Source organism: Panulirus ornatus, chromosome 69, assembly GCF_036320965.1.
Source record: "Panulirus ornatus isolate Po-2019 chromosome 69, ASM3632096v1, whole genome shotgun sequence".
NCBI classification, from domain to species: Eukaryota; Metazoa; Arthropoda; class Malacostraca; order Decapoda; family Palinuridae; genus Panulirus; species Panulirus ornatus.
In genome coordinates this window covers 15841384-15858995 of record NC_092292.1, presented here as the reverse complement: position 1 = coordinate 15858995, position 17612 = coordinate 15841384, and the positions used below count along the sequence as shown (strand labels likewise).

At 44.4% G+C, this 17612-nt stretch overlaps 1 protein-coding gene across 1 annotated transcript in view; it reads right to left on the bottom strand.

The window, feature by feature from the left end:
* LOC139747600 (salivary peroxidase/catechol oxidase-like) overlaps nt 1–17612 on the bottom strand; it is a 53439-nt gene that overhangs the window by 11921 nt on the left and 23906 nt on the right. Inside the window, 10 exon segments of the mRNA XM_071660073.1 lie at nt 794–964; nt 4680–4820; nt 5578–5656; nt 6282–6422; nt 6800–6885; nt 7042–7211; nt 8074–8219; nt 8221–8290; nt 8569–8695; nt 8941–9242. Of these exon segments, the coding sequence (XP_071516174.1) occupies nt 794–964; nt 4680–4820; nt 5578–5656; nt 6282–6422; nt 6800–6885; nt 7042–7211; nt 8074–8219; nt 8221–8290; nt 8569–8695; nt 8941–9242 (1433 nt within the window).

Sequence of the window (17612 nt, the reverse complement as noted above, 5' to 3'; positions counted from 1 at the left end):
CACACACACACTACCATCACCACACAACACTATCTTATATCTTCGTCACACACACACACTACCACCACCACACACCACCATCTTATATCTTCGTCACACACACACACTACCACCACCACACACCACCATCTTATATCTTCGTCACACACACACACTACCACCACCACACACCACCATATCTTCGTCACACACACACACTATCATCTTACATCTTCGTCAGGAGGACTTAATGCATGACTGGCCACATTCAGGGGGAACCTGAACGCTTCAGGGTCGTGGGTTTGACTCTAACATACATGCTTTCCCTTCCCTTCCCCTGAAGTCCCTGAAGGTCTCAATGCTTCAATTTTGTAATCAAGGGATAAAGGGCTTCGTACGCTCATAACGGGAAGCTAATGAACTCAAATGACAGACTAACTTAATCATCGTTTTTAATGATAACAGGTATCCAAACTTATTCATATCCAATCACAGGTAATAAAGGATTTAATTCCACCTCAGACACATGAAGAACAAGAATATGTATGAATGAACGCCTTCAGGGTTTAGTAGTGGTCTATTGGAAAGTGAGTAGGAATGTCTACTTTTACCACTAATTATATTTATTTAATAATAATAATAATAATAATAATAATAAATAATAATAATAATAATAATAACAACAACAATAACGACAGACAGTCTTCCACATCCATTATATCTTGCCATATCTCTCTCTCTCTCTCTCTCTCTCTCTCTCTCTCTCTCTCTCTCTCTCTCTCTCTCTCTCTCTCTCTCTCTCTCTAACACTGACCGAGCACGACGGGCAGCCACTCGCCGTAGGTGATCCTCTGCATCTCGGAACCCACGATCCTGCGCGCCTCGAAGAAGAGCTTGTCGTCATTCCAGTGTGGGTTGACCTCGGCCAGCTGGGTCACCAGGCGGTTGTGCTCCCGTAGCCAGATGGTGTGCATGCTGGTGAGGGCTGGAGGAGAGGGATGACAACATGACCCTTGAGTGCGGGGAAATAAGGATCAGTCGCAAGGAATAAATGAAATGTTTTCTATTTCTTTAGTTAGGGGTGAGATATAGAAAATAGGAGTGTTTTGAGGGGTATCTTGCGTATATAGAAGAATATAAAACATTTCAATATAAGGTTTCAATATATACGTAAATACATGGTTGACAGGTCCGTAGCTATATGCATTATATGCAAACAAATGTATATCGATACCTATTTACTTGTTGCTTTGTTTTAACAAGCCTGGGATGGAATTAGTAAGAGCAATTATATTTAATCACGTATTTAATGTTAACATATTTTATGTAAAACTCCTAAATAATTGGCTTAAATTCTTTCATTCTTACAAAATACTTAAACTTTAAAGAAGTAACAATACATCTATTTATAATAAACCAGAAAGTAAACTTACTGATGCTAGATTTCTAAAAGGTACCCATTAAATACATGTAAGGAAAGCATCATATATATATATATATATATATATATATATATATATATATATATATATATATATATATATATATATATATATATATATATATATATCCTTTCACTACCTATAAAAATTTGTTAACTCGATGCAATAATAACTTAATCCCGTACTAAGTACTGACAGACGAGGACACACCAAACATCATTTCAGATCGAAAAAAAAATTAGGCGAAACAACATTTCCTGAAAAATATACCATTCCTTGTGGATTCTTGACGACAAAATACCATGCCAAACTGCGGGGAATCGTTTCGTATACTCTTTCGGGCTATTTCAAGAGGCTACTTATTGATGACAACACTACACCGCTGATGCTTCGAGGAAGTGGTTAGCCCAGACCAGGAAAGACTTGAAAGCGCTGCCCCGCCCGCCATACTAGGCTATTATGGGCCGCTTTACTCCCCGAGTTCGAGGGAATGTTTTCCTTCCCTCGCAATTATGGCCGGGGAGACGAACGGATTCGCCTCGTTTACTCCCCAAACCCAAACTTTTATAAACTCCCTTAATAGCCAAACTTCGGCGGCCACCACCTACGCACCAAGACCGAAAAAGGGAAGAAGATAAGGGGCAAAATGAGTCAACGATGTCTCCCTGAGGGGGAGGAAGTAAAATGGGAAAGATAAAGAAAACGTTAGAAAACAAGGAGAGACGTGGAGGAAAGGAGAGAGAGAGAGAGAGAGAGAGAGAGAGAGAGAGAGAGAGAGAGAGAGAGAGAGATACGGCGCGCGCGCATTTCAACTTTGCTTTTGTTTCGCTGTTATTTCAGCCACTCCTCCCCCCCAACGACCCTAGCTCCCAGGAGCGTCGGTAAGGGCGGGCAATCAAGACGGCCCATCATCCTTAATGCCTCAGCCCTCCAATTTATTGAGGATTTGCTCCGGTATCAGATCGTTTACCTGTGGTCCCGCGGGAGGGGGATCCGCGCGTCTTGAGCGATGCCAACACTCAACTCTTTGGCCTAACTCTCCTAATTGGCCATCTTGACAGACAATGGCGGGCCATCGCAGTCCCGGGCCCTACTTTGTGTGTCTGTGAGCTCCAAGGGATCGCTATATATATATATATATATATATATATATATATATATATATATATATATGTTTCCCCTTTTAGAAAGTTAAAATACAAGGAGGGGAGGGTTTCTAGACTTCTACGACACGTGAGGAATGCGTGGGAAGTATTCTTTCTCCCTCTATCCCCAGGGATAAAAGCTTTACGGAAGATGAAAGCCGGCAAGGCAGCAGGTTTGGATGGTATTGCAGTGGAATTTATTAAAAAAGGGGGTGACTGTATTGTTGACTGGTTGGTAAGGTTATTTAATGTATGTATGACTCATGGTGAGGTGCCTGAGGATTGGCGGAATGCGTGCATAGTGCCATTGTACAAAGGCAAAGGGGATAAGAGTGAGTGCTCAAATTACAGAGGTATAAGTTTGTTGAGTATTCCTGGTAAGTTATATGGGAGGGTATTGATTGAGAGGGTGAAGGCATGTACAGAGCATCAGATTGGGGAAGAGCAGTGTGGTTTCAGAAGTGGTAGAGGATGTGTGGATCAGGTGTTTGCTTTGAAGAATGTATGTGAGAAATACTTAGAAAAGCAAATGGATTTGTATGTAGCATTTATGGATCTGGAGAAGGCATATGATCGAGTTGATAGAGATGCTCTGTGGAAGGTATTAACAATATACGGTGTGGGAGGTAAGTTGTTAGAGGCAGTGAAAAGTTTTTATCGAGGATGTAAGGCATGTGTACGTGTAGGAAGAGAGGAAAGTGATAGGTTCTCAGTGAATGTAGGTTTGCGGCAGGGGTGTGCGATGTCTCAATGGTTGTTTAATTTGTTTATGGATGGGGTTGTTAGGGAGGTGAATGCAAGAGTTTTGAGAAGAGGGGCAAGTATGCAGTGTATATATATATTTTTCTTTTTTTTTTTGCTTTGTCGCTGTCTCCCGCGTTTGCGAGGTAGCGCAAGGAAACAGACGAAAGAAATGGCCCAACCCACCCCCATACACATGTATATACATACGTCCACACACGCAAATATACATACCTACACAGCTTTCCATGGTTTACCCCAGACGCTTCACATGCCCTGATTCAATCCACTGACAGCACATCAACCACGGTATACCACATCGATCCAATTCACTCTATTCATTGCCCTCCTTTCACCCATTTGCATGTTCAGGCCCCGATCACACAAAATCTTTTTCACTCCATCTTTCCACCTCCAATTTGGTCTCCCACTTCTCCTCGTTCCCTCCACCTCCGACACATATATCCTCTTGGTCAATCTTTCCTCACTCATTCTCTCCATGTGACCAAACCATTTCAAAACACCCTCTTCTGCTCTCTCAACCACGCTCTTTTTATTTCCACACATCTCTCTTACCCTTACATTACTTATTCGATCAAACCACCTCACACCACACATTGTCCTCAAACATCTCATTTCCAGCACATCCATCCTCCTGTGCACAACTCTATCCATAGCCCACGCCTCGCAACCATACAACATTGTTGGAACCACTATTCCTTCAAACATACCCATTTGTACTTTCCGAGATAATGTTCTCGACTTCCACACATTCTTCAAGGCTCCCAGAATTTTCGCCCCCTCCCCCACCCTATGATCCACTTCCGCTTCCATGGTTCCATCCGCTGACAGATCCACTCCCAGATATCTAAAACACTTTACTTCCTCCAGTTTTTCTCCATTCAACCTTACCTCCCAATTGACTTGACCCTCAACCCTACTGTACCTAATAACCTTGCTCTTATTCACATTTACTCTTAACTTTCTTCTTTCACAAACTTTACCAAACTCAGTCACCAGCTTCTGCAGTTTCTCACATGAATCAGCCACCAGCGCTGTATCATCAGCGAACAACAACTGACTCACTTCCCAAGCTCTTTCATCCACAACAGACTTCATACTTGCCCCTCTTTCCAAAACTCTTGCATTCACCTCCCTAACAACCCCATCCATAAACAAATTAAACAACCATGGAGACATTACACACCCCTGCCGCAAACCTACATTAACTGAGAACCAATCACTTTCCTCTTTTCCTATATATATATATATATATATATGACTAATGCATTACTCAACTCACCCTGGATGTTCAACGAGTAACCTTCTATTAACCCGACTCTTACTCCTCCCTGGGCGTTCAACGACTGACCTGGCTGTTCGTTGACCCTGACGTCGCCGGCCTGGAAGCAATGCAGGTTGCGGGAGTTCTCGCGACACTCGCCTTCCTCGTAGTGGTAGAGGGGCGGCAGCAAGGGCTTCCGGAACCTGACCGGCTTGTACTTCAGCATCCCTGTGGGTACATCGTACGCCCCTCCTCCCGTACCCTCCCGAGTAGGGAGAACGAGAGAGAGAGAGAAAGAGAGAGAGTGGGGTCAGAGCCGTGGGGGCAATGAGAGAGAGAGAGAGAGAGAGAGAGAGAGAGAGAGAGAGAGAGAGAGAGAGAGAGAGAGAGAGAGAGAAGAGTATGCAAACTCTCTCACTCTCTCTCCTCCCTTCCCCCCCGTCTCCAACCACAGCTTCGTTGACACAGCACGCGGCTCACAGCCTCCATTCAACACAGCTGTGGCTATCCCTCCCTCTCCCCTCCACACACACACACACACACACACACACACACACACACAGGTCACAGCTGCTAATCTCCCCATCCTTTCCAGCGATAGAAGGCCTGGCCGAAGCTGGACCCAGAAACTGATCGGCAGCCATGTGTCTGATCTCCCAGCCACCCTGAATGCTCGGTCTATCTGATGGACGGAGGTCTACGGCCACTCAGGGGGTGTGTGTGTGTCTGTGTGTTATGAGGTCTGAGTGCTTGAGATGTCTGATGGCCAATTCCTAATAACCCTTTATGGTCAATTTGGGTCCACTAGCAACCCTTCCCCATCCTGTTCCTCTATGGTACGTACCGTCCAGCCACTCCCCTCATTCATATGGTACGTACCGTCCAGCCACTCCCCTCATTCATATGGTACGTACCGTCCAGCCTGACCCCCTCATTCATATGGTACGTACCGTCCAGCTACACCCCTCACTAATAAGGTACGTACCGTCCTCCCAGAGCCTCAGCTGGGCCATCTCTTGATCGTCGGAGCCGTACACGTTGGAGGCGTCCAGGAAGGACGTCACCTGCGAAGAGACACCACGGTTGACATTGATGACATCACTGCCAAGATACGTCATCAATGACATCATCACCGACATGCCAGGGACAGCCTATTGCGACACTCCCTCTTCCAAGGACGTCGAATCAAAATCATCTAAATTTCAAGTCTACCTCAGAAGAAAGGTAATGACATTCGCCCTCAAAATGTAGCATAAATTCCTCCTCACTCAATGTACAAATACTGCTACACACACACACACACACACACATATATATATATATATATATATATATATATATATATATATATATATATATATATATATATAACATGTCCTTGTTTACAAGATACTCACACAAATGCTATATCATCAGAATATATTACTTGCGTACCTACATACGTCAGTTTACCAAGACTAATAATGGAGCTGGGTGTACTCAATAGGTGTCTACCACTCGGTCGACAAGTCTCCATTACTTGGTCGACAAGTCCCCCATCATATGGTCGAAGAGTACACTACCTGGTCCACTAGTTCCTCGTCCCCTTTATCACACGCCCTACCTACTACCTGGTCGACACGTCTTCCTCCTACCTTGTAGACAAGTTTCCCCCACTACCTGGTCGACGAGAGTCTGTCCTCACCTTACCTGGTTGATCTGGTCGCGAGGGCCGAGGGCACAGTTGGGTCTGGGTGCTGGCGAGGAGCGGACGAACTCCATGCAGGTGTGGTTCCACTGTGAGTAAAAGGGGTCGTTGCTGGGAATGGTGATGGGCAGGCAGTCAGGGTGCTGGGGGAAAATAAGGGGACGATATAGAAAAATCAGTTAGCATAGGGCCAATTTTAGGAGGGGGCGGGGCGGGGGTGGGTGTTGTAGCTAGTTTAAGCCAGTCGTAGGAGGTGGTTAACACAGACCAGGTCGGGGGAGTGGTTCCTCAACCATGAAGGGAAGATAATGTTATGTACTATACCATATACGTACGTAGTGATGAGATAATTCATTTTCAGTCTCGACATCTGATGATTAAGTGTATAATTCTTATATATGAAGGATTTATATGATCAAGCAGACAATGATTAAGACAATTAGCGACCTATCTACTCATGAATAGTCTACTGATGATGAGGTTGTGATCTGCTGGTGCGCCTTCGTCAGGAGGTACTCACCCTGAAGGCCTCCGGCAGAGGGGTTCCATCGTGCTCGTTGCAACACTTGGGGACGCTGTGGTTGAACCCCCGCGACTGGGCCGTCGCTGCAAACACAAGACCAGACAGTCAACAGGTTAAAGTGTTTGCACGACTGTTGGCCAGAACTGACCTCATGTATACACTCAAGAAGTCACCACAGACAGTCTGTATGTACCCTCACCCAGGCAGACAACACACGCTCGCCAGGCAGACACACTCACCAGTCAGGTCATGGTCGAGGAACTGGCCCCACTGCATGACCATCATGGTGATCTTGTATGAGGGACGATTGAGGGGCCTGTGCACCGTATCGCTGGTCTTCCGGGCGTTCGGCAACTCCCCGCGGACCACGCTCTTCCTCAGGCTCTCGATGCCGTCACTGTGGGAGGGAAAGGAGTGAGAGAGAGAGAGAGAGAGAGAGAGAGAGAGAGAGAGAGAGAGAGAGAGAGAGAGAGAGAGAATCAACCACTTCAGTACCTCTGAACCGACGTATGGGTGAGGTAGTCCAAGGGAGGGGAGGAATAAGTCACATAATCCCACAGAAAACGGTGCAGAGCAGTGCAAAGCTATGGACACACAGGATTAATGATTAATCTTATGGGATTAATGATAATCTAATACATTCCGTCGGTAACCTGAAGCTTAGCTGAATCATTTCAAGACTGAAAATCCATCAAATCACGAACTGTGTATAAATGTTTGGCAGACATGCAGAGGACTATGGCTGAAAGGAGTCTTAAGTCTTTGATAGGATCTATATTCGTCTTCTAAATCAACTAACTCACGAGTTTCCTCAATGCGTAAAAAATTTGATGATTTAGATTAAGAGGACGAAAATTATCTTATGGTACCTCTTTGTGAGTTCGTATGACTAAAGTAAGTAGAGATAACAAGTCCATACCCTCTGTGATCTTAGGGCAAATGAGGGAAACATTAGGGAAGTGGGAAGGACATGTGAGAGAAGTTTAGCAAAAAGAGCCTGAGATTAAATACATTAGGAAGTGGGAAGGACACGCGAGAGAAGTTTAGCAAAAAGAGCCTGAGATTAAATACATTAGGAAAGTGGGAAGGACATGTGAGAAGTTTAGCAAAAAGAGCCTGAGATTAAATGTCAAAAAATCTATATATAGATCTAAAACAACGAGGAATAAACTATATATACATACAGATTGTGCGTAAAACAGATATTTCCTAACACTTCGAGTGACGGGGGAAAACGTTTACATCCCTCGATCTCCACACCTGTAGTCCGGGGGAGGAAGCGAGCGAAGGGCCTGAAGGCTGCGCCCCACTCAGGATTGTCCTGGTTGTTGCAGGTGCCATCCAAAGTACGGTACATGATGGAGTACGCTGGACAGGGGAGGTAGGTCGCCTCCTCGGCTTTCACGGGGCACTCGTGGATAGAGGGCCGTGTTCCGCAGGGAGACCTGCTCCAACCCGAAGAGCGCTTGCTGCCGCGTCAGGAGGAACCTGTCGGGGGGAAGGATGGCGAAGGTAAGAGGAGGACCTGCCGCTCTCACAGAAGTGCATACTATCTATCGATTCGTTTCTATCTATCGGTCTCTCTTTCCTGAACTCATCACAGTGTCTCATATCGCAACTTACTCGTGATGTATTACTTTTATTCATCGTTTCTCTACTTGAATGTCTGTCCGTCTGTCTGGCAAAGACGCAGACGAACGGGGAAAAAATTTCGTCAGACACGATTTCTCTTATCTATCTATTCATATCTATCTATCGTCACTCACTGGTTGGAGAGGAGTTCCGAGGCCTTGAGCGAGGCGTAGCCGAAGGTGGCCAAGTCTTTGCTCTTCTTCTTCTGCTTGTTGAAGGCCGCCAGGTAGAGCCCCGGGTGACCATGCTTGAGGTGATAACCTGTTGGACACACGGTGTGAAAAAAATAGGTCATTCGAGGTCACCCGAGGTCAGTGCTATACAGGCTAGATCAGCTGAATAGATGATACAGACCAAGATTAATACTTATAGAATACTTAGCCTAGAGTAGTACTGCTAATACACTGTCCTATGGCATAAGAACGAGAGAGGGAAGGCTAGAGTAGAGAAGTTAAGCGAAAAGATCCTGAGATCAAGAGGTTTTCTTTAGGTCACAGACCACTGACCTTGCTGGAAGAGTTGCGGCTCCTTGACCTTAGTGAGGTAGCGGGTCTGGTTGATGCCATAATTAGCCACATGCGTCAGGATACGGGCGCCCACGTCGCTAGACTCGCTGAACTGGATAGGCACGGGCGTCGCCGACCTGGCCTCCCGCACCCACGAGAGTGAGTATGGCTCCGGCCAGGGGCGGGGTCCTGCCGGTAAGTCCAGGCCGGGTAATGGCGGTTCCACATCAAGGGGAGAGGACTCGCATCCTCCAAACACGAACACCGTCGCAATCACGGACGCCAACGACCCTCCACACCACCTGCGGACCCAACAGGAAACCATCAACCCTTTGTCAAGAACGGGAAAGAAAACGAGGCCTTTAATCTATTCCCTTTGGATTCATCCATATTTGTTCTGGTTAGCATTGAGTCCCTACTTTCTCCTGTCTCTTTCTCTTCTCTCTCACAAACACTCTCTCTTTTACAGACCACATCAAGATATCTCTCCATGTTTCCCTACTGCTTTTCCGCCAATTAACAGCGTCATCTACAAACAGCAAGTTTCTCTCTCTCTCTCTCTCTCTCTCTCTCTCTCTCTCTCTCTCTCTCTCTCTCTCTCTCTCTCTCTCTCACCCACTTCCCCCTGTATCAAAAACACTGACGTCTCTTTCAAACATTGTTTTCATCTTGGTAAAGACAGATTCCTGCACTGGGTTTGTGAGAGATAATGTCACAGATACAAAGTAATTCTCGACGTTTATAACTGAATTTGCAGAAATGTTTAACGCAAGTACGAGAGTACGACTTCATGGCACGAGACAATATAGTGCAATCAAGCATGTGTGGGGCGCTGCACTAGGGCCTCCTACCAACCTGCGGATCCCAATAGGGCCACTGATCAAGGAGAACACCTGCCTGACGAAGACTAAGCTCCCTAGATTTAGAAGGACCTTCTTTTATTTTTCTATCACAACTTCGCTAAGAATAGGATATACGAACTCTCCTTACCCTCCTATCAAAGCCTCATCGTATATATGTCCTCGTTGTATATATTTCCTGCCTGTAAATTCAGAGGGTTTGGGTGTATTTCCACCCCAGAGTTCTACGTGTACCCCAGCAGGAGGAGATGGGGGGACACTGATATTCCCCATGTTTACCCTGCGCAGCAAAGGCGACTTTTACGAGATGTCATCAAATCCTCTTGCCTTACCCAGAGCCACGCGAAATATAACGTACCGAACTCGCCAGCGGTTCTGTGGCACTAAGAAGAAGGAAAAGAAAAAAAAAAAAAACACACACACACCTACCCGGGGCGCTTAGAGTGGTGTGTTTGAGAGACCAGGGGAAAAATAGCGAGAGTTCCGCTCTATTGATAGCGCGCAACGCTTTACGTCTCCGTGTATAAAGGCGAGAACACTCGCTCTATCGACGCATGGGGACACTTTGAGTCGAGAATTTGAATGCCACAGGCAGCGTATATATATATATATATATATATATATATATATATATATATATATATATATATATATATATATATATATATATATATATTTGTTTATATTTATCTTATTTTGCTTTGTCGCTGTCTCCCGCGTTAGCGAGGTAGCGCAAGGAAACAGACGAAAGAAATGGCCCAACCCACCTACATACACATGTATATACATACACGTCCGCACACGCAAATATACATACCTATACATCTCAATGTATACATATATACATACACACACAGACATATACATATATACACATGTACATAATTCATACTGTCTGCCTTTATTCATTCCCATCGCCACCTCGGCACACATGGAATAACAACCCCCTCCAGATCATCCGGACCCGAATCGTAATGAGGATCCGAAACCCTTTACAGACACACGCTTTAACGAGCCGTGATGGAGGTAAGGAATCAAATACCAAGTGGAGTTACGTCTCTTCTGTTTCGAGATGGAAACCATCTCCAGCCATATCCCTCGTCCATGTCGTCCAGCTGGGAATGCACGAAATGGCGAGAGTGAACCAGTTGCGAGGGGAAAAAAGAGAAACACCTGGAATGGAATGATTATAATAATTCCATTCCAGGTGTTCCAATTAATCATGGGAGGATTACATGTTTCCGTCCATAACTACCAGTTGGTACACTTGGGGTCGTTAGAGAGGAGGGACGTTTGGCGAATCTAAGGTGTGACTAAAGAGGCGCTCAGTAGCTTTAAGGGTCGTTATAAATATATATATATATATATATATATATATATATATATATATATATATATATATATATATATATATATATATTCCTATGAGTCGTTGGTCAATCACATGTTTACCAAATGGCGTCCTAGCTTCGTCTCTTCGATGTATATCAACTGACTGTTATATTTCTCTCTTGTGTCTCCCCTGATGATGTGATTATTACACGAAAGTGCACTTGAGAACTTTTCGTGTTTCATTTTCCCCTTGGACTCATAGGAATATCTTGATCACGCGCAAAATTGTGATCCTTTCCAATACATATATATATATATATATATATATATATATATATATATATATATATATATATATATATATAGGTGAAGATCTGGCTTGCGGAGGGCCAGGCCAGCTGGGTAGCTGTGTGAGGGCCAGAGAACTGTACTGTACAGCAAAGGTTCGTGTATATACCTATTACTTTTGTCGTGTCAGTATGTACGTACGTGTGCTCAGCCGGCGTGGGAAGAGGAGGAGGAAGGTGGGTGCACACGCGCAAGCGCGAACACACACACACACACACACACACACACACACACACACACACACGTGTGCGTGCACTGGGTTAACCGGAGTGAAGATGGTGCACGTGCGTGTGTGTGTGTGTGTGTGTGTGTGTACGTGTGTCTGTATCTGTCCGTGGAAACTTGTTCTCGTACAGAGAGAGAGAGAGAGAGAGAGAGAGAGAGAGAGAGAGAGAGAGAGAGTAATATAAGACCTTTACCTCCCCAGAACAGATTCTCTCTCTCTCTCTCTCTCTCTCTCTCTCTCTCTCTCTCTCTCTCTCTCTCTCTCTCTCTCTCTCTCAGGCCAAGGTTAAATCTGGTCTCAGTTCTCAGAACTGAGAAAAGTTTTGCCGGGGGAAGTAGTAGTCTTTTGTGCATCTTTCATTATCAATTTCCTTTGTCTTGTTTCTTTCTAATTCCCTCCCTCATACATACATATATATATATATATATATATATATATATATATATATATATATATATATATATATATATATATATTTTTTTTTTTTTTTTTTTTTCAAACTATTCGCCATTTCCCGCGTTAGCGAGGTAGCGTTAAGAACAGAGGACTGGGCCATTGAGGGAATATCCTCACCTGGCCCCCTTCTCTGTTCCTTCTTTAAAAAAAAAAAAAAAAAAAAAAAAAAATTGAGAGGGGAGGATTTCCAGCCCCCCGCTCCCTCCCCTTTTAGTCGCCTTCTACGACACGCAAGGAATACGTGGGAAGTATTCTTTCTCCCCTATCCCCAGGGAAAATATATATATATATATATATATATATATATATATATATATATATATATATATATATATATATATATATATATATATGGGTATGTTTGAAGGAATAGTGGTTCCAACAATGTTGTATGGTTGCGAGGCGTGGGCTATGGATAGAGTTGTGCGCAGGAGGATGGATGTGCTGGAAATGAAATGTTTGAGGACAATGTGTGGTGTGAGGTGGTTTGATCGAGTAAGTAATGAAAGGGTAAGAGAGATGTGAGGTAATAAAAAAGAGTGTGGTTGAGAGAGCAGAAGAGGGTGTTTTGAAATGGTTTGGTCACATGGAGAGAATGAGTGAGGAAAGATTGACCAAGAGGATATATGTGTCAGAGGTGGAGGGAACGAGGAGAAGTGGGAGACCAAATTGGAGGTGGAAAGATGGAGTGAAAAAGATTTTGACCAATCGGGGCCTGAATATACAGGAGGGTGAAAGGCGTGCAAGGAACAGAGTGAATTGGAACGATGTGGTATACCAGGGTCGACGTGCTGTCAATGGATTGAACCAGGGCTTGTGAAACGTCTGGGGTAAACCATGGAAAGTTCTGTGGGGCCTGGATGTGGAAAGGGAGCTGTGGTTTCGGTGCATTATTACATGACAGCTAGAGACTGAGTGTGAACGAATGTGGCCTTTGTTGTCTTTTCCTAGCGCTACCTCGCACACATGAGGGGGGAAGGTGTTGTCATTTCATGTGTGGCGGGGTGGCGATGGGAATGAATAAAGGCAGACAGTATGAATTATGTACATGTGTATATATGTATACGTCTGTGTGTGTATATATATGTATACGTTGAGATGTATAGGTATGTATATTTGCGTGTGTGGACGTGTATGTATATACATGTGTATGTGGGTGGGTTGGGCTATTCTTTCGCCTGTTTCTTTGCGCTACCTCGCAAACGCGGGAGACAGCGACAAAGCAAAAATAAATAAAGTAAAATATATATATATACTGTATGCCTCTGTCTGTACTAATATACCTAGATGGTAGAAAATCTTTCGTCTGAACAGGGGCATTTCAACCGTATTGTCCCTCGAAACACAACATCACAGATGAAACACGAAGAGCGAAGAGTAGTCGTCTGAGTTGGATGTGATTAACTCCCGCCTTACTCTTCTCTCTTCCATGGTGGGGAGAAAGAAAAAAAAAATGGGCTTAAACAATAAAGAGCAAAAAAACACAGGAGTAAATACGGCTAAATAAAGCAAGAGATACGATTGTAAAGACAAACAAGAAAATGAAGAAACAATGAATAAAATACTGAAAAAAAACATCAATAAAGGAGTCCAATACAGTCATACGTGAACTCCAATAAATATAACGATAAAGTAAAGGTATCTTTATTGGCTCACTGATGACCTGTGGTTGGACGAGAGTCAGCAGCGTCGGACATCAGTCATCATCATGTCCAGCAGACACACGTCGAAACCAAAATGCCATTTCACGACGAACCGAAAATTGGGACATTGACGAATAATGAAAATGACTTTTGAAACTCAATTAACCCTTTTTCCCAAATGATGGAACTCGTCCTTTGTCAAGTTCTTCGAAGAACAATAGAGAGAGAGAGAGAGAGAGAGAGAGAGAGAGAGAGAGAGAGAGAGAGAGAGAGAGAGAGAGAGAGAGAGAGAGCAAGTCTCCCTCTAGCGTGCAGTGTGGTCTCCATGTACAGAGCAGCTCCGGAGAAAATGTACAGTTATGTTCACTCGTCCACACCTGAACACTCAATTGAACTCTCTCTCTCTCTCTCTCTCTCTCTCTCTCTCTCTCTCTCTCTCTCTCGTCCCCCTAATTAATCCCCATCGTTAATAATGGCCTTTTTCACCCAAAAGTTTAACAGAGAGTAAATCTCCCACCCTGATTGGCTGCTGAGCTGGTGGCTCTCGCTGCGCTCTCCCCTCCCATTGGCCCAATCAGTCTCCCTAGCTTCCCTATTGGCTAACAATACTCCCTAGCTTCCCCCCCCGCCCCCCCACCACACTGCTCTCCCTCTCCCTTCATCTCCCCCTCCTCTCCCCCCCCCTTTCACCCTCACCCCCTAAAAAAAAAAAAGATGGTACACCCCCTCCCCCTCCCCCCCCCCCCCCCCCCCCAACGTCTTGCTTCTAATTGGCTTAGGACGACAACCAATCACAGTGGACTTGCATTCTTAAACCTCCCATCCTCAAACAAAGCCACATCAAGTCCCGGGTCTGGGACAAACTTTTGCCAGCCAAACGACTCTCTCTCTCTCTCTCTCTCTCTCTCTCTCTCTCTCTCTCTCTCTCTCTCTCTTTAATACCCTATTAATAACAACTTGGGGGCACAACCCACCCCCTATCGACTCTTATAACAATTTTTATACACATCATTCATGAAGGAAGCTCCCAGGGCGTGTATATATATATATATATATATATATATATATATATATATATATATATATATATATATATATATATATATATATATATATATATATATATATATATATATATGTATATATATATATATATATATATATATATATATATATATATATATATATATATATATATATATATATATATATATATATATATACATTTGATCGAGTAAGTAACGTAAGGGTAAGAGAGATGTGTGGAAATAAAAAGAGTGTGGTTGAGAGAGCAGAAGAGGGTGTTTTGAAATGGTTTGGGCACATGGAGAGAATGAGTGAGGAAAGATTGACCAAGAGGATATATGTGTCAGAGGTGGAGGGAACGAGGAGAAGAGGGAGACCAAATTGGAGGTGGAAAGATGGAGTGAAAAAGATTTTGTGTGATCGGGGCCTGAACATGCAGAATGTATAAGTATATTGTATAACTACAATGTATACACAGACCGTGTTATGACACTGAAGTGAATGTATTTATCAATCTATTATGTTCTTGTACATCATTCTATAAACCTTCTCGTGTTGTTGTGAGGGCATGGCTTCATCAAAATAACATAGACTGTATCTTTATAATGAAATATAAACTTAATAACTCTTACAAATATAAACTTAATAACTCTTACAAATATAAACTTAATAACTCTTACAAATATAAACTTAATAACTCTTACAAATATAAACTTAACTCTTACAAATATAAACTTAATAACTCTTACAAATATAAACTTAATAACTCTTACAAATATAAACTTAATAACTCTTAGACACACACACACACCCTCTTACACACACACACATCCACACACACCCACACCCACACACACACACACCCACACATACCCACACACACACCCACACACCCACACACACAGACACACACAGAAACACACCCACACACACACATACCCACACATACCCACACACATACCCACACACACACCCACACAGACACACACAGAAACACACCCACACACCCACACACCCAAACACACCCACACACACACCCACACACACACACACACACACACTCAGTGTAAACAATCATCTCGAACCATCCAATGCTTTTTGCAACAAAATCTTCAAATTAAAGAAATCTATTTTTAAATCAGATGTTTCAGAACCGAGATAAAAGGTTGCTCAACGAAATCTACCTCGTTAACTACGTTGAACTTTGGTTTGAAAGTTAAAAAGGCAACGGTTTTTATGAGGGTTTAAATAAACGCCTACCTAAACTCTACCAATACAGAGGCCATTAACTTCACGAATGCGACCACTCACGCACCGCTACGTCACACTCCGCTCGACCAATAGGCACGGCCCCGTCTTATGCAGCTGCGACCACTCGCGTGCCGCTTCGTCACTCGGCCCTCGACCTATAAAGACCCGTGATGAACAGCTGCGACCAATCATGCTCCGACACGTCACTGATCTCCAGGCCAATAAAAAGGAGGCTGGGCGCCCTCAGAGCCGAGATAGTAAACATTGAATCTTCAGCGAGATCTATCTATCTATCTATCTATCAGTCTGTCTATCAAACAGTCGACTCCTTTCTTATATAAACGTGTGTGTGTGTGTGTGTGAGAGAGAGAGAGAGAGAGAGAGAGAGAGAGATGAAACACACACGAGTCCATAAGGTCGTTAGCCCTATGACCCAGCAGGACTGGAGCAAGTTAGAGCCCCACCAAGATGGCTGCCGGGGGAAGGGGTGGGGGGGGGGGGGGGTAGGGAGGCCAACACACACACACACACACACACACACACACACACACACACACACACACACACACACACACACACACACACATGTCTTTCCCGCCTTAGGTTGATGGAGAAAGTGTGGCGGGTTCTTAAGTGTCAAGCGACGTTAATTGTGGCGTAGTTTCTCTGTCTTCTGCGTCCGGGGGTCGTTGGGTGGGGAAGAGGGGAAGAAGAAGATGGAGCGAGCAAGCCCCCCCCCCCGTTTTCTCACTGGGAGAGGAAACCGGTAGCGAAAACATCACACGATGCGATCACTTGGGGGGAGAGGGGGGGAGGAGGGGGGGTGTCTCTGTACCACGTTGACGTCATCTTTGAGATACAGAGGCACTCCACTGAGTTCGTCTTTGAGACACAGACAGACAAAGAGGGTCTGTACATTGAAACAGACAGACAGAGAGGGTCTGTACATTGACACAGACAGACAGACAGACAGGGAGGGTCTGTACATAGACACAGACAGACAGACAGACAGGGAGGGTCTGTACATAGACACAGACAGACAGACAGACAGAGAGGGTCTGTACATAGACACAGTCTCCCTAACACAAGACGTGGCGAGGACAAGTCTATGTAAATTTCGGTCGGCAATTACTCGTTTCAATGGTTTCCTCTCCCACACCCCACACACACCCCACACCCACACCCCGATTTCAGGAGCGTGGGTGTATACGAGAGCGTGGGTGTATACGAGAAGGACAGATAACAGAAGACCTGATGGTCTATGACAAGGGGTATCTGCCCTGACGGACGGTACGTGGGAGGGACAGATAACAGAAGACCTGATGGTCTATGAGGCAATCAGTACACAGAATATTCATGGTATATGCAAATATTCTTTGTGTATCTATATCTGTATAACTGATACTGAGGACGACAGCATCTCTGTCAACAGGTTCGAACCCCAGAGGGTGAGGTAGGTTGGTAGTGGTACAACGGAAGCATTCCTCTCTCACACACACACACACACACACACACACACACACACACACA